This window comes from Hibiscus syriacus, unplaced genomic scaffold (genome assembly GCF_006381635.1).
Source record: "Hibiscus syriacus cultivar Baekdansim isolate YM2019G1 unplaced genomic scaffold, ASM638163v2 tig00003041_pilon, whole genome shotgun sequence".
Taxonomy (NCBI): Eukaryota; Viridiplantae; Streptophyta; class Magnoliopsida; order Malvales; family Malvaceae; genus Hibiscus; species Hibiscus syriacus.
The window spans coordinates 2,795,688-2,818,310 of record NW_024061960.1 but is presented as its reverse complement, the minus strand read 5'-3'; the positions used below and the strand labels follow the sequence as shown (position 1 = coordinate 2,818,310).

The following is a 22,623-nucleotide window of genomic DNA, read 5'->3' as shown; positions in this document are numbered from 1 at the left end:
ATATATATTTACATAAATCTTAATATAATTCTTATTTAGGCTTAAAATGTGTACTAACATATATAGTCCCAAAAAAATGTACTATCATGTAGCTCGAGAAATTCTAAATTAGTTTATCTGACTTTTTCGAGGCGAAGAAACATAAACGAAATTCATTTTTACTTCAAATAATTAAGCTAAAATTTGATTTAGAGACTAAAAAAATAACGGTGACATAATAAAAAGACCTTTCTATTATGCATAAAAAAGGACCATACATGACTTAAATTACATTAGACATTGAAAGACTTAATAAAGGGGAAGGGGTTGTTGGAGGAAGACTTGAACACAAGTCATTTATTACCCAACTTCCCTTATTTTGATATTAGTAGTGCATACAAAGCATCATTTTTAACCAAGACAGAAGGAGATCAAGCTTCCTCGAGTTTTGCATCCAGGTTTGGCTTAACGCTGGTTGGATCAATTTCAAGACTCGACTTGAATCCGAGATTACTCGCTGCAGCACTGTTGGTAGCCTTTTTCAGTTGTACATTGATGTTGTCCCAATTAATAGGGCTGTCAGTAGTAATCTCAGTATAGACCTGCAGTTGGAAGAGATTTAATTTATGTGAAATTTGGTTGATTTATTTCGTTACTAATAACAAAGAATAAGAAACAACAGATTGGATCTTAAATACGAGTTTGGTATAAAAAATGCATACCTTATTCACTTCATTTACCCCATTCCTCCAGGCAACAACCCACTTAATGTTTTGTTTGATAACAAACACAGTTCCGCCGATGGAGGATCCGACATTGGAATCAGCCAAGTGTTGAAAATACCGTGTCTGATGCGCCGGAACATTTAGCGGCTGATTTCCGGATCCATACCAATCTTTCTTGTCGAACGTGCTAAAATCTTGATCGGTTTGATTGTTCAGATACACCTCTGTAGATATTGCAGGACCAACCTTGCTTGGAGCAGCCATGTCTTCTCTTAGTTTGATATTTGCAAGTACCTTATGCTATTGGTTTGGTTGTGTAGTGGTCTACTACAAACCCATATATATATAGACTAATTTCCAGCCCAGTAGATGACAAATAGTTGTTATAACTATATTTCTCACATGTTGGTTTTACTTTAATTATTTATCATGTGGTTGTTGTAACTATAATACTCTTTTTTAAATATAAAATGCTGTGTAAATATATTAGCATTTTGTCTAATTAGTTCATTGTTTAATTACCATTAAACAAAATATTTACAGTTTAATGGTAAACTGTAAAATAATTAAAGTATAAAAAATTGAAAAATATAGGATGTTAATATCCCATATTTACAGTTTTCAACTGTAAAATAATTATAGTTACAACCACGTGTAAAATATGGAATGACAAAATGCTATTGTTTTGATTTTCGTAAACCATATTTTCCAATTTACAGTTTCCAAATGCATGTTTTCTAAATTGGAAGAATACCTGCAAGTCATAATCCTTGGACCAACCAATATTGTAATCGTTTTCACCCCCGCATTCATAGATCAGTAGACAAATACAACGTTGCTGATGGTTCATCCCACTAGTTGCACAGTTGGAATACAACAGCTACAAAGTTGTATGCAATGGGAGCTCTGTAGACAAATACAAAGCTGTGCGGTGAGCAGTGGGCGCATATGCAAAATAAAGCAGTTTTCCAAGGAAAAAAAAAGCTCTAATAAAAGTATTTTGAGCATGAGTAGTAGCTATGATAAACGCCACAAAGAATAGCAACTTATCAAAACAAATTCATAACTTCCAAGGTCCCAGTTTCAGATGGTTGCAAATCCATAGTTATCATAAACATGACAGCAACAGCTACCAATTAATCCATGCATTTATCAACTGACGGTAACTGGTTAGCATGGTAATACTTGGAAAGCAAGTTGAATCCTTACCAGCCATTGTTCGCCCAATACTTGTATTCGATCCATTTTCATCAATGGCATCAATCAGATGCAGTTGCTTTAAAGCATCTTCGAATGACTCAGCTGCAGTTAAACCAAAGATTCAATATCTTGCAAAAGCTGAAAGAAACATCAAGTCATCGACTTACTTGCTAATTTGAACATCAAGGGAGTACATTCCAGTTGCTGCGTTGTATTGATGTTGCTTCACGTAACCAGAATCAACAACATACCTAGAAATATAATGATAATTAATGTAGAGAGAATCAATCAACATATCATTACTATTGATCTTATTAACTGAGACCAAGTGCAAAAGCAGGTGGCAAAATTAGGTATACATTACAATTGATCACAGTAATGTAGTTACCATTGGATCATATACAAGTCTTAATACTCAGCAGAACCCTTAAGACCAAATCTTAGTGACTTCATCTGGGTAGAAAATTGTAAAATTAAGAAGCAAAAAGGAAAATGAATAAAGGATAGTAAACCAAACTATAACATTGATTTTTCAATAAAATAATTATGAAGCATTCTACCAGTGATGTGTTTGATCATTTATATAATTAAATATATAATACAAAGGTGCAAAGGCCTTCCACTAGATATTCAGAATAGCCTTGTCTCTGCTATGTCTCCGTTTTACATAAGTTTTTGGACATGGAGACCAAGGACTTAACCGCTTCTTGGTTTATAGTTGACCATTTATGCTAAAGACATAATGAAACAAATACTCCTAAAGTTTGGCAATATATGTAATTTTGCTCCTATTGTTTTTTTGGAACATTTGACCTCTCCATGTTTCATTTTGGGTCAAAAAACACCCTCGTTAGAAGAAAACCGTTACTAAACTGGAGGTCAACGCCTAAAGCTAACTCAGCAAGAACATGTAAAGGGAAATGCTGACATGGCATGTCCATATCATAGTAGATGATGACATGGCAAATCCATGTAGACTAAAAGCTGATGCATGTCCACGTGAGATGCCACATCAATATTTTTTTAAAATTAAATAATAATAAATAATTATTTTTTATTAAATTAATAGCAACCAATCATATGTTGCTACTGACATATTGGTTTTTTTATTAAATTAAGAAAGGAGGGATTAAACTTTCACAAAATTTTGCAATTCATGGGATTTGAACCTGGGTCTAAGGATTGAAAGCCTTGACACCTAACCACCAAACCATGTCACTTTGTTTTTAATGTTAGGCTAATAACATTATTTAATGTATATTGACGCCTAACCTCTTTTCTCAATGTGTGTTCATCGAGCTTCTCCCAGAATTGTCTCAAACACTGCTGCTTCATTTCAGTCCTTTGTTCTTCCTGTTGGCAACTATGTTGACATTCCTAGAGTTCCTGGAATTCTCTCTGGAATTGTTGTTGGCATTGTGGCTGTTGCCTTTGTCCTTCCTGATAGCACCGTTCCCGGAACTCCTCAAACCTCATCTGAGGATATTTGGGGTTCAAATCACGGTGGTTCCACCGTTCCTCCTCTTATTTCTCCCTTTGTTCTTGCTTAAACCTCTCCTAAGATGGATCCTCCTCGTCTCTTCTGCCAGAAGGATCAGCGGCGGAGCAAAGCAAGCCGAAAGAAACCACGAGAGAGAAGAGCAAAACTACAGGAAAAAACCTACACGTCACCATGGCTATACTATACTATTTGAGCTGTGTTTTTTAGTGCGTGATGATAATGGAGCGAAGAGTGGTGATTTAACTTGTACCCCAAGTGACTGTCCTAAAAAAAAGCCTTTTTATACTATATAAGCAAGTTTGTTTCCACGAATCAAATAATTTTAATAGTTAAATAGATGATTTTTATCTTTAGAAGTTTCGGGTTCAAGTATATCGTATGTAGGGACGGAGCTCCCTTAGGGCCCAAGGGCCCCCGACCCCTATTAAAATTTATATATTCAATATAATTTTAGTTTAATAGTATTTTGGTTCATGTAAAAATAAATATTTAAATTTAAAAAATATAAAAAATTATTAAACATGTAATCAAGTAGGGGTCGAACTAAAGAATGATAAGTTTATGTTCTCAAAATTTTGGTCTAACTACAATTGAAGTTGTGGAAACGTTTTTTTCTTAAAAGGTGAGATTTTAAAAAAATCGCATATTTTTAATTCTCTCTTGATTAATTTTTAATTAAAAAATAAATGTGATTTAAAAAACCTCTCCTTTCAAAAAATTCGAGATTTCCTTTACGATAGAAAAATACGGTTTGAGGAGTTGCCACCAATAATTGATTAGGGTGTGATTGGGCACCCAAAAAACGTTTTGTCATTTTAAATAAAAAGTAATTTTAATTAAAACAACAAATTGAGGTCTGCGTTACCAGAAAATGAGTTCGAGAGTTGGTTACAAGTGGAGAAGGATTGACACCCCCACAGCGCCCTAAATCGGTACCTAGTCGATTAATTAACTTATTTGCAATGAACTCTACAAATTCCAACTTAATTTGATTTTTGATCCCATAAAACAAAGATGTGAATTTAATAATATTCAAAAGCACCCAAATAAATTAAATTAAAATTACCGAGTCGTTTTAGAAAGATAAAGAATGTTCGATTATTTAAAAATATCAAGACCATATCTTAGATGAGTTGTAACAATATTTTCTTGAAAAATTTAAATAACCGAACATTTCCTTTTCTTTCATTCCCAATTTTTAAGTGATGAATCAATATTTTAGGTTTAACTTTTGGGATACACTTTTAATTTAAAATCGTTAAAACGGCCCTCTAATGAGTTAAGACAAGCCACTCATGATAATTTTAAATTAAAAGGGTATTACCCTTAATTCAATTATGTGATAGGGGTTAAGCTATGCATATGAGGGTAACATACAAATTATGCAAAAAGAATATCATGCAAAAATTAATTAAACAAATATTATGATTAAAAACATCATACAATGTGACATTCTAATACAAAAATTATACGCATATGTTTCTAAATTTAAAATTATAAACCATGCATACTAACCTATAATGTACAAATGTGACTTAAATATAAAAAATAAAAACATGACATGCTAAACTATAAATTTTAAAATATATATATATATACGTATTAAAAAATGACTAAATTTAAATAAATGTAAAATTCAACATACAAATAAAAAATAAACCAGGGAATTAAATAAAAACACATGCATAAACAAATGATCTACACGTAAATAACCCAACAAAATTATAAATAAAACTAAAAATGGGAAAATAACGAAATTAGGATAAACACAAAAGGTCAAATTCGAATGCAGTCCTAAAGGTAACTAAAATGTAAAAATCGCTTAAACATGGAGAATTGGAATCTAATTTACCATTTGGCTTCAATGACTAAAACTTAATTTACCCAAAACATTTAATATAAAACCTAAACTTAATTAAGCCTAAACTAACCTCACGCAGGCAACACCCACACAGCTGCTCAGCCCCTTTCCATCCTCTTCCATGCTCGGTCGAAACCCCATCTAAGTCACTCTTCCGTTCGTAACTCGTTACCACTCTCTCTCTCATACCTCTCGCGCACGACCACCGGCCGTCTCACACTTCCCCTCTCTCATAGCGTCGTTCTCGCCAACCCACAACTAAACACTGTCGGCTATCGCTTCTATGGTGACACTTAACCCCTCGGACGGTACTAAAACAAGCAATGAATACAACCCAAATACCTAAAGAACCAAAAAAATGCCTCTATCCTCCTCGATTGAGAGCCATGAACTCACTACAACACCACAATCGACCCTTCCCCGACCACCAACAGTGGTGGTCAGACTTTAGAAAGCCTAAACCAACGTGAACTCTAAACGTAAGTCCCTAAAATTCGACTACTCCTCCCTCAATCCCGATGACACAAGTGAATGGTCTCTAAGATTAAAGGGTAAATAACCTTTCCCTACTCTTTCATTTTATTGGGTTCGAGCATTTATAAATGGTTAGAAAATAGTGCCTTTGAAATATGAATAGTTACTGAATATGAAAATGGTTCTTACTCTATTGTGTAGGAAAAAAAACAAATAAAAATAGTCTCCCTCATACTCGTAATGGCAATGGTTTGCTGATATCTCTCATTTTTTTCCATTTATGTCTGTGCTCTCTAGTTCTCCTCGTTCTCTCGGTTAACCGTCCCCCTTTCTTCTGGTGAATTGTTGATATATCTCTCATCCTTTCCCGCTTGTTAACCCCCACTATATGGTTATTTAACTGCTAAAAACCGACCTCAATTTTTCTTCTTCTTTTTGCATGCAGCTGCTAATGACCATTGGGCTTGAGATAGGTCTTCAACTGGTTTTGGGTCAAGGAATAATAGGTCTTGTAACATAGCTTGGGATTTGGACCCAAATTGGGTATATTTGTAATAACCTACAAAATAATAAAATAACAATTAAATTAATATTTAATAATTATAAAAATAAAAATAACAAAATAAAATAAAATAAAAATCCCGGATAAAACGGGTATCTACAGCTGCCCCTCTTTATCTACTGTTGTACCACAAAAGTAGGACAAAGACTAAAGACATCAGTTTTCGTTTTGGGTCAAGGAATAATAGGTCTTGTAACATAGCTTGGGATTTGGACCCAAATTGGGTATATTTGTAATAACCTACAAAAATAAAATACAATTAATTAATATTTAATAATATAAAAATAAAAAATAAACAAATAAATAAAATAAAAATCCCGGATAAAACGGGTATCTACAGCTGCCCCTCTTTATCTACTGTTGTACCACAAAAGTAGGACAAAGACTAAAGACATCAGTTTTCGTCCCAAGGCAACCAATTTTTCCATGTGAAATTCGTTCCACTGCAACTTCTGGGTAAGTCAGATTTGATATGTTCTGCTATTCATTTAAAAAAGATCAGGCCCGATCTTGATTTGCTTCACTACTCTTCCGTGAAGGCTTGGGATTGATTTGCATTGTCTACTCTTCCGTGAAGACTTAAAATGATTCGCTTCACTACTTTTTCGTGAAGGCTTGAGATTGATTTGCTTCACTACTCTTCCGTTAAGACTTAGGATGATTTGCTTCACTGCTCTTCTGTGAATGCTTAAGATGGTTTGCTTCACTACTCTTCCGTGAAGGTTTAAGATGCCCGGATGACTTAATCATCATGCTCGGAAGGCTTACTGATGGATTTCTTCACTACTCTTCCGTGAAGTCTTGAGATTGTTTGTTTCACTACTCTTACGTGATGGCTTAAGATGGTTTTCTTCACTACTCTTTCGTGAAGGCTTAAGATGGCCCGGAGGACTTAATCATCATGCTCGGAAGACTTACTAATTTCTTACTTCACTACTCTTCCGTCAAGGCTTAAGATGTTTGCTTTACTACTCTTCCGTGAAGGCTTAAGATGGTCCGGAGGACTTATCATCTTGCTCGAAAGCCCGACAAATGACCCGATGGATTTAATCATCATGCTCGAAAGGCTTACTGATGGCTTGCTTCACTACTCTTTTATGAATGCTTAAGGTTGATTTGCTTTACTACTCTTCCGTGAAGGCTTAAGATTGACTTGCCCCAATCTCATATGTGCAATTCCTTTTAACCGTTCGATCCGCTTCTTCATACATGAGAATCTTTACTTTTTCTCCTACGTCTGATGATCCTCACTTCAAATTCGTGCTTCTTCTATGGATTTGACCTCTTTATTCTTTAGGGTATACCTCTCTAAACATGTTTCCTTGTATCTGAGGTTTGAAATCTTCCTTTCAACTTGTCAGGCTTTTGACATCACGAATCTTCTCTTTTCACTTGAAGAGCTGTCAAAACCATGTGTTTAAATGCAAGTGCAATTAAATGTACTATATTTTTATGCAAATGATGTTCTTATGAATGCACAAATGTTGATTAAATCTTCATTTGACTCTAAAGTGATGAACTCGATCTTCTTCCACTTGATCATTCCTTCCAGGGTTTACTCATATATCATTGTAACAACTCATAATTTTCAACTTTGATTTTTGAAGAGCCATCTAATATTCTTTTATCTTCTTGTCGTCTTTGTTTTTTTTCTTCATTTCAGAGAAAGTGTTTGCTCTCTCAAATTCTTGATATGATCGAAAATATGACATGGTTGCCCCATTTCAGTCTTTGACTCAATTGCACTATCAGAGTTGTTTTTCCAGGACTTTGTTGTTGATTGATACTCGACTGGCTTCCTCTACAAGTTAAGCTCTACTCAATATTCCAGGTTTGCCCCTGACACTCCAAGTTGTAAGACTCATTCTCAATGTCTTCTTGGTTTGAATCTTGTCATCTCAACATGATCTGGGTTTCTGGTCATGCCCCAATGTGGGTACCCATGACTCTCTTCGTGCCCAAAATATCTTAATATTGAATGGTCTTAATCTGGTGTCACTAAACAACAACATTTTCAAATAGCTTGAGGGCTTCTCTTCATGTTTCCACAAACACTTAAGAAATGATCATATCTTTTAACAGAATGTCTTGCATTTTAATATGAGCTGAGATATGTGTGCCGCTCTTCCAATAATGAGACCACCTTCTTCTTGACGAGTCGTTGCAACATCACAAGGAAATGTTACAAGTTTTATTCTTCAGTCCTTCTAATCTCTCGGACTACTTACTATCAATAATGTAGAATGTTTCATTATTCTGGCATCATTTATTTTTTTCTCCAATAGAGGCATAATGAGCCTCACCAGCTTCAAGGACCTTTCACATTTGAGACTGTCCTGTTTGAAAATGGTTTTCCATTTCTCTTATTTTAGGGATCAAAGAATGAAAGAATTTTATAAAACATTGCTCCTTAATTCAGGCTCACAATCAAATCAAATCATAAACACGAGTTCAAAGAATATTAAAAGAATAAATAGCTCTTTTTAATGTTTTTAAAGTTATAGCTCTTTGATAAGTGTCAAAATTGATGGGTTGGCTTCAGGTTAGCTTCCTATTTTCTAAGGTTTCGGCTACCAAAATTTCATTTCTTTCTTAGTCTTTGTCAACATTGCACTATGCCCCTCTTTCTTGGCTTAGTATTTTAACCATATGCGGACAAAATGAGGCAGCTAGTATTATCAATTACTAGACTTTCTAGAATACTTCTATTTCTGTTCTCTAAAATCTTTCATTTGTTCAAGCTCTGTGGACTCCTCTAACAAAGGTAGTGCGGAAATATCGGTCTAAAAATGAAATTCCTTAGTGGTCATGTGAAATCGACTATAAAAGGTGTTCCTTAACTCCCTTAGTCCATCTTTACCGAAATTCCTTATTTAGATAAATTTGACATGTTTGGCTAGCTGAAATCAGCTTTATTGTAATTTGTCTTTATCAGGCTAGCTTAATCTTATCCATAAAGCCGGGGCGTTTAACCAATTTCTCTAAAGGGACATTTCAAGCTTTATTGTATATATATTATAATCACAGTTATCAGACTAGTTGAATCTTATCCATAAAGTCGGGGCGTTTAATCAATTGCTCTAGAGTGACAGTTCAAGCTTTATTGTATACATATAATATAATAATATGGGTATACGGATCCAATTTCTTAAGCTTGTCAAGAAGAACCTATTATAGTCTAGGTGTTGTTGACAGTCAAAAAATCTCATCCTTAGAGTTCAATTCTAAGCAACTAACCTAAACTAGATTCACATACTCGACTATTCCATCTGTAAAGATCATAATCATCATTGAATGTCATCAACAAAAGTATGGTCTAGTTAATTTCGTAATGTCATACACAAAAGATGCCCCATGTTGTCCGCTCCTATACATACCTGAATACTAAGCCTCTCGTTTATTCCCTTATAAGAGGAGAAGGCTATATTGTTCCTTGCAAGAAAAGGGTATGTTGTTTGATTGTATATTCTGGGGTAATATCAAGGTCCTTGTTTTATTAGTTTCAATCTTGTCATTTTGTCAATGATCTATAATTCCAATCATTTATATAGTTTTTAATTCAGTTGATATTCAAAGAAAAGTTACAAATTCAATTCCATGCTCATCATCATTAAAGTAGTATAAATTCATTTAAATATCACTACAAAAAAAACTGAGAAATGATGAAAAACAAATTCAAACAAGATACTGCAAATGGAATAAAGCCTCACGAGAGATGAAATGATTTCTTCCTAATTAGGATGCCTCGTTACTCATCTAATGTAGCAACACCTGACCTAAACAGATGCTACATATTGTGATTTGATACCCCACTCGAGCTCGTCATCCACCGTTTCACTAATTCTTATGTCAACGTCCCATTTTCAACAAGCATCTTTATCTCCTTTAACAGCAGTCTGCAATTCCCCGTTGAATGCCTAGATGCCCCCAAGTGAAAATCACAAACACTATCTTGATCGTAACTGTGGGCAGAAGGGTTTGATTGCACTTTCACTGGCCTCAGTTTGAGGTATTGACCTTCAATCAAATGGGGATACATATATGAGATATGAGTTTGGAACACTTTTAAAGTATTTTTCGATCTTGGGACTTTCTTTGGACGTCTCGAGTAACCTGCTGCCCCTTTTCTTTTACGGCTTTGAGAGCTCTGGACGTAACATTCATTCACCTCATCAGCTTGTTCCTTTTGATCACTTGGGTTTTTAGAAGTGTCTTTCAAGTTTCCTTTGCTGATTTCATCCTCAATTAACTCCCCAACTGTCATAAGATCCTTGAAGTTATTCATCGACTTTCCCAGCATTAACTCAAAGAAAGGAGCTGGAAGAGAATCGTGAAACATATATGATATTTCTTCTTCTAACAAATGAGGCTGAACTTGTGCTTCCACTCCTCTCCATCTTAGGACATATTCTTTAAAGCTCTCAGTAGCTTTCATTCTTATCAATTGGAGATCATGAAGTTTTGGGCTAATCCTTTAACATATTGGTATTGCCCCAGAAAAACATCAGCTAGGTTGACCCATGTCTTGATTTGTTCTTTGTTCAAACGGTTATACCATACTATAGCTGGCCCAACAAGACTATCATGGAAGTAATGAATCAATAGATTGTCATTATTTAGGTACCCTTCAATCTTTCTACAAAACATATTTAGATGAATTAGGGCACAACTAGTGCCATTATATTTTTCAAAATTAGGCACCCTATATTTATGTGGGATGACCAAATCAGGGACCAAACTAAGTTCTCTATATTTTAACTCCTAGTGAGGGGGATTAACAACCTTCATATCTTTAATGGCTTCATTCAACCACCTGAATTTGTCTTCAAGTTGCTCATAATTGACGAGGCTCTTCCCTTGGTTTGAGTTAGATGCTCCAGGGTAGGTTATGATTCTCGATGTATTAGTCTGATAAGACCAGTATCCTTTATCAACGATTTTCTCTCTATCAAAAGCGTTAGTTGCCAACACTTGGATCATTTGATTTGATACCCCTTGCAGAGAACCCGATGCTTGATTCGTCATATCTTGTTGTGACCCGGCTAACTGCTCTTGTAGTTGATATTGTAATTTCTCATTAGATTGTTACATTGCTTCTATTTGTTTATTCATGATGATGAGGAATAATATGAATGAATGATCTTGTTATTACTGTCACATAACCTTCCATAAGTTATTTTCGTGTTTTTATAATTAATGCATATAAAATGCTTAAATAAATACATGCAATGCAAATGAAAATGACAAATGCAAATACAAAAGGTGTCATCCAGAGTGATCATTTTAAAACAATTTTCATTGAACACAAAGGTTTCGGTACATCAAACAAACTTTACATATAACGGATAGCTTTCCCTCCTAACTTTTCTATCTCCTTCAAAAACCACTTTAACTTCCACTCATGCTCAGGGGTTGAGTTGTCAATCTGCTTTAATTCTCTTGTAAAGCCAGTTAAATCAACCCATTTGTGAACCACATTGCTTGCTTGGGTCATAGCTTCTTTCATGACGTTATCCCTTTTCTCTATCTTAAGTGCCGATTCTCGGAGCTGTAGACACTGCTGTTGAATCTTCCTTATAAGAAACTCATTGTGGTTATGAAGCTCTTGCATAAGATCACTACAATCATCCACAATCTTCATCAACTTCTTGTTCTTGGCTCTAACGGCTTCTAGCTCAGCGTCATTCTCCCGTTTGTGGCGTTGATATGAAATTTCCATATTGGCAATGAACCTATTCAATATCTATTTTCGGCCTGGTATCTTCCCAAATTATCAACAGCTATATTGCGTCTTTTTTTTACAATTTGTAAATCATGAGAAAACTTCTCGGCTCGACCTTCATGCACCTTGTAATTCTTTCTCAATTGTTCAACATCATTTTTAAGTTTAGTGACCCTTATTATCAACTCCTCTGGGATATTTCCTATACCAGCAAATTTAAAAGCATGACTGATCCTTTGAAAAACATCTCGCATGCCTTCTATCTCTCTACTCAATTTATCATTTTCACTCCTTAAATGGTGAATTTGAGCTTCGTATTTTGGTAAACAATCTTCTTCCTGGATGTCCTCACTGACATCCTTACCTTTGGTCACTTTTGGTTAAAACTCAACAGGATAATCCGTTGCCAAACTAGGTTGTCCTTTTAATTCAAACTCCAATACTCCATGATCTAGAAGAAGTTGGACTCGACGTTTTGAAGGTAGAACAATTCTCAATAGAATGTCCTTGAATTCCAGCATGATATTCACAACGAACGTTGATGTCATACCAACTTCGAAATGGAGGCTGAAGAGGTTTCACATAATGCGAGGCCACTTCTCGGGCTTCTAACAATTCATCATACAATTCCTTATATGATATTAGGATGGAATCACAACCAGAGCCACCTCTCAACTTGGGTTGAACTGGAGTTTCCAATTTTATTTCCCTTGATGTTGGGAGTAGACTATCAAATACCAACGAGTTCTGATTGCATGGCTTTTTTCCATCTTTATGAACTTCTACGGTTACCACTATTTCCTTGGTGTTTCCAAACAACTTGTTGATACAAACAATGATTATGCGCGATTTCTCATATCGGTTAGGATCAGCAGGTTCTAAAGTAATCCCATTCATATTTGACACCTCGAGATTGTTTTCATGCTCTTTCTTTTCTTTTGTAGAAGTCCCTCTTCCTTTGGTTAAAACATCTATTCTATCCATCATTTTGGACATCTTCTCTTTTATCTCTCTTATCTCATTGTGCTCTTCGTCAGACATATGATCTTTGTGTGCACAGCTCTCCACTATTCTCAAAGCTTTCTCAGGATGCCATTTCTCGACTGTGTTATAGTCTTCTTGATCACGAAACCCCTTGTCCATCATGAAAACCTTTTACTATGATGACTACTCACAAATCAACACCTTTTGATTATGTCATGATGATCATGCAATGAAGATAAAGAGAAAAATAACATAAAAACATATTAGTACAAAAAAGATAACAAAATGACAAAAAAACAATAGCAAAATAAATTAATAAGCTAATACAAAATGAAAATGCAAATGCAGAATATGTTAATTCCAAAAGTGACCACCATAGAACAACCTTTCATTTAGACAACAAGAATTCAGTAAGTAAACCATGTAGTCAAAATATAAATGTGATTCTTCATTTCTTTATTTCCTTGAGTCGTACTCTACATGGAATCTAACATTGCACCCCAAAGTTGTCAGCGTATTTTATCACCATTGATGACGCCAGATGTTCTTTTTGAAATCTTCCTTCTTACTTACAAAGTGGTCTTCATGTCTTTATGAAAGGTATTCTCGTATTTGGTATGATTGTATCTATCTCCTGAGGGAGCATATTGGCCTTTACGTCTTCAAATGAAGTCTTCAATCAGCTTCAAATTTCTTCATTCCTCAAATGTCATTCTTCATGGACCATTTTAACATCTTTGGATCTCTCGGTTTTGACTACATGATTAAGAATTTCTTGTCTCATTATGACTAGCCTTCTTATTAGTCAATCACTTGTGAATTAACACCTTTAGATGTCATGAAGATGCAAATGCAATAAAATCAAAATAAAATAGACATATAATAAAATGGGTTAGTACACATAATATAAACAAAAAAATAATAAGTATCATAATCATTAAATAAAACCCACCCTCACATGTTGGCTACCCAATCATGCTTTAATAGATCCTACCTAACATGATATCTACCTCATACTTTGTTTGAACATTAAAACCCTAAATGCATGATATCTAATTTGCATAATTGTTCGAGAAAAAATAAACATAACAGCATGATTTCTAGTTCGTATACATGTTAAAAAAAATAAACCTAACCGCATGATTTCTAGTTCGCATGCTTGTTCGAGAAAAATAAACCTAACCTCATGATTTCTAGTTCGCATACATTTATTCAAAAGAGAAATTAAATGACTCAAAAAGATTTTCCTTGTGTTCCCTCCTCATGGGACTCTTAAGGTTCGGGTTAGGCTCGACCTAAGTTTAGGCTCTATGTTCACTATATGCTGGGTTCGGTTCTAAAGTAATAGGTTCTCGAATTGTCCTTTTCGGTGCCCTCTTGGGCTATCGAACCCTTAATCTTGGACCATCACATGCTTTTGGGGATCAAGTTCAATTTCGAGGGAACACACCTCCTTATGTCCATGCGGAAGTGAATACCATCACGAGGACCATACGGCATGAGCTCCAGGAGCGATCCACTATCCCATACAGAGGTGAAAACCACACGAGGGCATAGTCTCTCACTCCTACTTAAATAGGACGGAACAGGGTTTTACCTCATGTCATGATAATGCAGTTGTACAGTGTGTGGGTAAAAGCGAAAAACACACAATCACAAAACACTCAAATCAATTCTCAATTCTTCTTAAAACACTCAATTAATCTGAAACAACAACAAAAAGATCAGTACAACTATTTATTGATTAATTGAACTACAAATCAAAATGCAAACAAAACTTATTTAAAACCAAACAAAGGATCAAAAACCAAATTAAAACGATTTTATAACTTTTAATTGCAAAGACAATTAATTAATCGACTATCGGCCTGACTCTCTAAAAAAAAGTCCCCAGCGGAGTCTCCAAGCTGTCGAAACGATTTTTTCCTTAAAAGGTGAGATTTTAAAAAACCACATATTTTTAATTATCTATTGATTAATTTTTAATTAAAAAATAAATGTGATTTAAAAAACCTCTCGTTTCGGAAAATTTGAGATTTCCTTTACGATAGAAAAATACAGTTTGAGGAGTCGCCACCAATCCTTGATTAGGGTGTGATTGGGCACCCAAAAATGTTTTGTCATTTTAAATAAAAAGTAATTTTAATTAAAATAACAAATTTAGGTATGCGTTACCAAAAAATGAGTTCGGGAGTCAGTTACGAGTGGGGAAGGATTAGCGAAGGATTAGCACCCCCACATCGCCCTAAATCGGTACCTAGTCGATTAATTAACGTCGTTGCAATGAACTCTACAAATTCCAACTTAATTTGATTTTTGATCCCATAGAACAAAGATGTGAATTTAATTATATTCAAAAGCACCCAAATAAATTAAATTAAAATTACCGAGTCGTTTTAGAAAGATAAAGAATGTTCGAATATTTAAAAATATCGAGACCAAATCTTAGATGAGTTGTAACAATCTTTTCTCGAAAAATTTAAATAACCGAACATTTCCTTTTCTTTCATTCCCAAATTTTAAGTGACAAATCAATTTTTTAGGTTTCACTTTTGGGATACACTTTTAATTTAAAATCGTCAAAACGATACTATAATGAGTTAAGACAAGCCACTCAAGATAATTTTAAATTAAAAGGGTATTACCTTAATTCAATTATGTGATAAGGGTTAAGTTATGCACATGAGGGTAACATACAAATTATGCAAAAAGAATGTCATGCAAAAATTAATTAAACAAGTATTATGATTAAAAACAACATACAATGTGACATTCTAATACAAAAATTATACGCATATGTTTCTAAATTTAAAATTATAAACCATGCATACTAACCTATAATGTACAAATGTGACTCAAATATAAAAAATAAAAACATGACATGCTAAACTATAAATTTTAAAATATATATATGTACATATTAAAAAATGACTAAATTTAAATAAATGTAAAATTCAGTATACAAATAAAAAATAAACCAGGGACATAAATAAAAACACATGCATAAACAAAGGATCGACACGTAAATAACCAAACAAAATTATAACTAAAACTAAAACTGGGAAAATAGCGAAATTAGGATAAACACAAAAGGTCAAATTCGAAAGCAGTCCTAAAGGTAACTAAAATGTAAAAATCACTTAAACATAGGGAATTGGAAACTAATTTACCATTTGGCTTCAATGACTAAAACTTAATTTACCCAAAACATTTAATATAAAACCTAAACATAACTAAGCCTAAACTAACCGCACGCAGACAACACCCACACAGCCGCTCAGCCCCTCTCCATCCTTTTCCACGCTCGGTCGAAGCCCCATCCAAGTCACCCTTCGTCGCCGTTCGGCCACCACACCTTGGTGGCCTCTTTCTATCGCAATTCATTACCACTCTCTCTCTCTTATACCTCTCGCGCATGACCACCGACCGCCTCACACTTCCCCTCTCTTATAGCGTCGTTCTCGCCAACCCACAACTAAACACCCTCGGTTATCGCTCCTATGGTGACGCTTAACCCCTTGGTCGGTACTAAAACAAGAAATGAATACAACCCAAAGACCTAAAGAACCAAAAAATGCCTCTATCCTCCTCGATTGAGAGCCACGAACTCACGACAACACCACAATCAACCCTTCCCTGACCACCAACAGTGATGGTCGGACTTCAGAAAGCCTAAACCAACGTGAGCTCTAAACGTAAGTCCCTAAAATTTGACTACTCCTCCCTCAATCTCGACGACACAAGTGAATGGTCTGTAAGATTAAAGGGTAAATAACCTTTCCCTACTATGTCATTTTGTTGGGTTCGAGCATGCCTTTAATAATGATAGAAAATAGTTACTGAAATATGAAAATGGTTGAATACCTCTTGAAGAACAGTCACTGGGTATGCTCTGTATATCGAAAGGGAAGTCTCTGTTTACTTTCCAATATGGCTTCTATTGCTTTTAGGAAAAGAAAACATTATACACTGTTTTTCGTTCTTGCTATATTTTGTAGGAAAAAAACAAATAAAAATGGTCTCTCTCCTACTCGTAATGGCAATGGCTTGTTGATATCTCTCAATCTTTTTCGTTTCTGCCTGTGCTCTCTAGTTCTCCTCTTACTCTCGGTTAACTGTCCCCCTTTCATCTGGTGAATTATTGATATATCTCCCATCCTTTCCCACTTGTTAACCCCCACTATATGGTTATTTAACTGCTAAAAATTGACCACAATTTTTCTTCTTTATTTGCATGCAACTACTGATGACCATTGGGCTTGAGATAGGTCTTCAACTGGTTTTGGGTCAAGGAATAATAGGTCTTGTAACATAGCTTGGGATTTAGACCCAAATTTGGTATATTTATAATAGCCAACAAAGTAACAAATTACATTAATATTTAATAATTAATAATTATAAAAATAAAAATAACAAAATAAAATAAAATAAAAACACTGGACAAAACGGGTGTCTACAGAAGTAATTGTAAGTTTAAATATTAGACAAATTATAAGTTGTCTTTTGAGTTTTTAGTTTTTTTTTCTTTAATTTAGGGTGACTACAACGTAATATATGTACAAAGACTTTCAACATTTTGACAATGAATGCTCATACCCCTACATAATTGCTTGAACTCGGGAATAACAACAATCCCTTAATCACTAAGGTCGCTTGGTTCATGATGAATTTTGAGTTTAAATACCTAATAAGTCCTTATATTTTTCTTAAATAGTCTAATATTTCGTCCACTGCCAATATTTATTAAATATGGCTCCATCCCTGATCGTATGTAGGAGTGTTTTCACATTCATGGTCAAATGGTTGAGAGTTTTTCGAACATATACTATCTTATAATCATCACAAACTAATAAAAAAAGTGTGCTCCCTTAAGTTATAGGTTTAGGGTTATTTCAACTTTCTATGTTTCCAAAATATTCAACTATCAATTCTCTCGTGGATTTCTTCAAGCTTTTGGAGATTTATTTAATACTATGTTTTTTAGTTTTATTTGTAAGATCCCCTATATGGATACCTAATTACACTTTGTGTTAAAATTTAAACTTGACTATGCTCTTGAACTTTTGCAACATTTGTAATTTGGTCGTTTTCCTGATGATATTTGTTTCAAATTTAATTATTTTACTAATTTTTTATATTATCAGAATATGACATTATTTATCTGATCGAACGTCCAGGTCGAGGAGGATGCATTACACTATCTATGTCTATGATTGCCATGCCTTATTGCTTTTGATTGTTTTTTAAATCACTATTAGAATGTTTTTTTAAATGGAGTTTTGTATTCTATACTTTGCAATACATACAAAACGAGACTCGAACATGGGTCTCGTTAAAAAACCTCTCTAATCTTAAATGAGGAAAACAAGTGCAACATGAACGAGTCAAAGCAGAACAAAAACAGAACATGAGTTCAGCACACTGAATAACCCAAAATACGATGGCCACTAGGAACGTAAACCCAACAACATATAAGCAACAGAATAAAAAACCTCGTTGCTTCAAACAGCTCAATCTAGCATGTACTCTTAAAATATGGACGCCAACACTTAACATATAAAACATCCCTGAGAGTTAGTTATATTTCCCATGATCTCTCCTATATAACTAACTCAGAGATATCCCGTCAACACTCAACATATTTGCTTTACTTCAAAATTTGAACTGCTAGCGTATACTTTTAACAGTTATATGGAAGCGAACTCTCAGGATTACAAAGTATACTAGTCACATAACCTGTTGTCTTGTGCGAAATTTGTTAAGTGTTGAAGAGTCATCGATGATGACCAAGAAAAAAGAAGTAATGAAAATAATTAGGGTTTGTATAAAATGAAGAAAAGACGGGACTTGAGAGATATATGGATTAAATTATTTTTATCGAATTATCGATTTGGTTAATTTATAAATTATGTAATAACTAAAATATCCTTTTTAACAGTAGAAGGATTGAAATAGAATTTTTAATATAATAGACGGACTTATAGTAATTAAACGAAGTAGTGAACATAATTGGTTTTCATTCTAAGGATTGGAACATAGCTGGGCTTGGTGTCGGTTTTGCTGGGCAACCAAGAGTGTACTAAAAACCCAAGCTTTTAACTCAACGAAAGCCCAGAACACGTGTCAATAAATGAACAATGTTGGTAGGAGTGGATATTTGGTCTAGTGGAGTTGAATAAAGTTAAAAAAATGGTTAGGAGTTAAAATATTTTGAGTTAATCTAGTTGAGGAGTTTAATTTTATTTGAATTATTTTCAAGTTTAATCGAGTTGTTTGAGTTTTTATTTAAATTTAATTGCAAATATTTATAGGTATAATGATTAAAATACCCACAATGTTTGCACAAATTGTCACTTTGCCTCCCTTTTTTGAAGTATTTTACCCCGACGTTTAAATTTTTGATCTAAAATATACAATTTTTTTATGAAAATCATTAGTTAACTAACGGTTAACTTATGATGTTGACGTGACATGTGTCACGTCACCCAAAGTGATAATATGACATGTCACACATCAACAATTGAATATTTGTGAAAATATCACGTCTGTAATATGAATTGATTGTTAGTTAATTAACTCTTTCCATAAAAAAAGATTTTGTTTTGACCAAAAACTAAAATATTAGAGGGTAAAATGCTCAAAAAAAGAATGCAGTGCAAAATAATCATTTATGCAAACTTGGGAGGGTAATTTTGTAATTATGCCTTATTTATAATATTATGGTATTAATTGATTCTAATTTAAATAACTTTCTATAACCATATACAACATACATATATATATTTCTTCATATTTTTTCATTTGTGATATGCTATATCATGCAAGGTGAATGATACAACTCAAACTTAAAACCAATCTATTAATTACTAAAAGTTTTGAGTTAGTCGAGTTGATGAGTCTTATTTTATAATTCAATCTTTATTTGAAAATTTTTTAGTCGAGTTGATGACTTTCTATAACCATAATAATAATAATAATAATAATTTTCCATTTGTGATATACATGTATCATGTAAAGTTGAGAGACATTACTCGATCTTGAAAATAAATCTACTAATTACTAAAAATTATGAATTATTTGAGTAGCTTATTTTATAACTCAAATTTTATTTGAATTTTTTTAATTCGATTCGAGTTTTAAAAATTATGAGTCGAGTCAAACTACATCTATTTTTTAACTAATTAACAATGAATGCTCAATCACCCTTCTAGTTATTGGTACTCAAACCCTTGACCTTTAGAAACAACAATAATTCATTAAACTACTAAGTTAAATTAATTCATACAAATAATTAGGATCATTTCAGTTAAACTGAATCAATTTGACTTAATTAGTTTCAGTTAAGCAATATATCATTGGGCATAATAATCACAAGGTTTCATCATTCAATGGCATAATTTAAGTAACACGATTTATTAGTTTAGTGTGATTAGTGAGATGACCTTAAGTAACATGATGCATGTATATCTCAAATGAAAAATTATTATTATTATTATTATTATTATTACTATATATCATAGATGGTTATAGAAAGTCATCAACTCGACTCGAAAATTTTCAAATAAAGATTGAATTATAAAATAAGACTCATCAACTTGGCTAACTCAAAACTTTTAGTAATTAATGGATTGGTTTAAAGTTTGAGTTGTATTATTCACCTCTGCATGATATATGCATATCACAAATGAAAAAAATTTGAAGAAATATATATTTATGTCGTATATAGTTATAAAAAGTTATTTAAATTAAAATCCATTAATACCATAATATTATAAATAAGACATAATTAAAAAATTACCCTCTCATATTTGCATATGATTGTTTTGCACCGTATTCTTTTTTTGGAGCATTTTACCCTCTAATATTTTAATTTTTGGTCAAAACAAATCTTTTTTTTATGAAAATCGTTAATTAACTAACATTCAATTCATATTACTATCATGATATTTTCACATGTGTTCAATTGTTGATGTGTGATATGTCATTTTATCATAATTAGTAACGTAACACATGTTATGCAATCATTTTGGGTGACGTGACACATGTCACGCCAACAACATAAGTTAACAGTTAGTTAACTTATGATTTTCGTCAAACATTGTCTATTTTAGATCAAAAATTAAAACGTCGGGATAAAATGCTTCAAAGAAAGGGAGACAAAGTGACAATTTGTGCAAACATTGTGGGTATTTTAATCATTATGCCTATAAATATTTGTAATTAAATTTAAATAAAAACTCAAACAACTCGATTAAAATTGAAAAAAAATTCAAATAAAACTAAACTCTTCAACTCGATTAACTCACAATAGTTTAACTTCTAACCATTTTTTTAACTTTATTCAACTCCACTGGACCAAATATCCACTCCTACCAACATTGTTCATTTATTGACACGTGTTCTGGGCTTTCGTTGAGTTAAAAGCTTGGGTTTTTAGTACACTCTTGGTTGCCCAGAAAAACCGGCACCAAGCCCAACTATGTTCCAATCCTTAGAATGAAAAACAATTATGTTCACTACTTCGGTTAATTACTATAAGTCCCTCTATTATATTAAAAATTCTATTTCAATCCTTCTGCTGTTAAAAAGGATATTTTAGTTATTACATATTTATAAATTAACCAAATCGATAATTCGATAAAATAGTTTAATCCATATATCTCTCAAGTCCCATCTTTTCTTCATTTTATACAAACTCTAATTATTTTCATTACTTCTTTTTTCTTGGTCATCGTCGATGACTCTTCAACACTTAACAAATTTCGCACAAGACAACATGTTATGTGATTAGTTTACTTTGTAATCCTGAGAGTTGGCTTCCATACAACTGTTAAAAGTATACGCTAGCAGTTCAAAATTTGAAGTAAAATAAATATGTTACAAGTTGATGGGATATCTCTGAGAGTTAGTTATATAGGAGAGATCATGGGAAATATAACTAACTCTCAGTGATGTTTTATATGTTTAGTGTTGGCGTCCATATTTTAGGAGTACATGCCAGATTAAGTTGTGTGAAGCAACGAGGTTTTTTATTATGTTGCTTATATGTTGATGGGTTTAGGTTCCTTGTGGCCATCGTATTTTGGGTTATTCAATGTGTTGAACTAATGTTCTATTTTTGTTCTGCTTTGACTCGTTCATGTTGCACTATTTTTCCTCCATTTAAGATTATGGAGGTTTTTTTTAAAGAGACATGTTCGAGTATAGTTTTGTATGTATTGCAAAGTATAGAATACAAACTCCATTTAAAAAAAAACATTCTAATAGTGATTTAAAAAACAATCAAAAGCAATACGGCACGACAATCAAAGACATAGATAGTGTAACGCTTCCTCCTCGACGTGGACATTCGATCAAATAAATAATGTTGTATTCTGATAATATACAAGATCAGTAAAATAAATAAATTTGAAACAAGTATCATCAGGAACAAGGACCAAATTACAAATGTTGCAAAATTTCAAGGGCATAGTCAAGTTTAAATTTTAACACAAGGTGTAATTAGGTGTCCATATAGGGGATCTTACAAATAAAACTAAAAAACATAGTATTAAATAAATCTCCAAAAGCTTGAAGAAATCCACGAGAGAATTGACAGTTGAATATTTTGGAAAC

General features: G+C 33.3%; 1 protein-coding gene across 1 annotated transcript; it reads right to left on the bottom strand.

The window, feature by feature from the left end:
* Window positions 1-217: 217 nt before the first annotated feature.
* On the bottom strand, window positions 218-1,020 carry LOC120166697. Its single transcript, XM_039175931.1, has 2 exons — window positions 702-1,020; window positions 218-581 (listed from the first exon to the last, which is right to left on the bottom strand). Exons 1-2 carry the CDS (start codon window positions 966-968, stop codon window positions 411-413), a joined length of 438 nt encoding a protein of 145 aa, XP_039031862.1. The 5' UTR covers window positions 969-1,020; the 3' UTR covers window positions 218-410.
* Between the last annotated feature and the right edge of the window lie 21,603 nt (window positions 1,021-22,623).

Excerpts from the sequence above, each read along its gene's own strand:
- LOC120166697 (XM_039175931.1), bottom strand. The coding sequence starts at position 968 with ATGGCTGCTCCAAGCAAGGTTGGTCCTGCAATATCTACAGAGGTGTAT. Across the intron at positions 582-701 it reads GGGTAAATGAAGTGAATAAG|GTCTATACTGAGATTACTAC; the intron begins GTATGCATTTTT and ends TTCCAACTGCAG.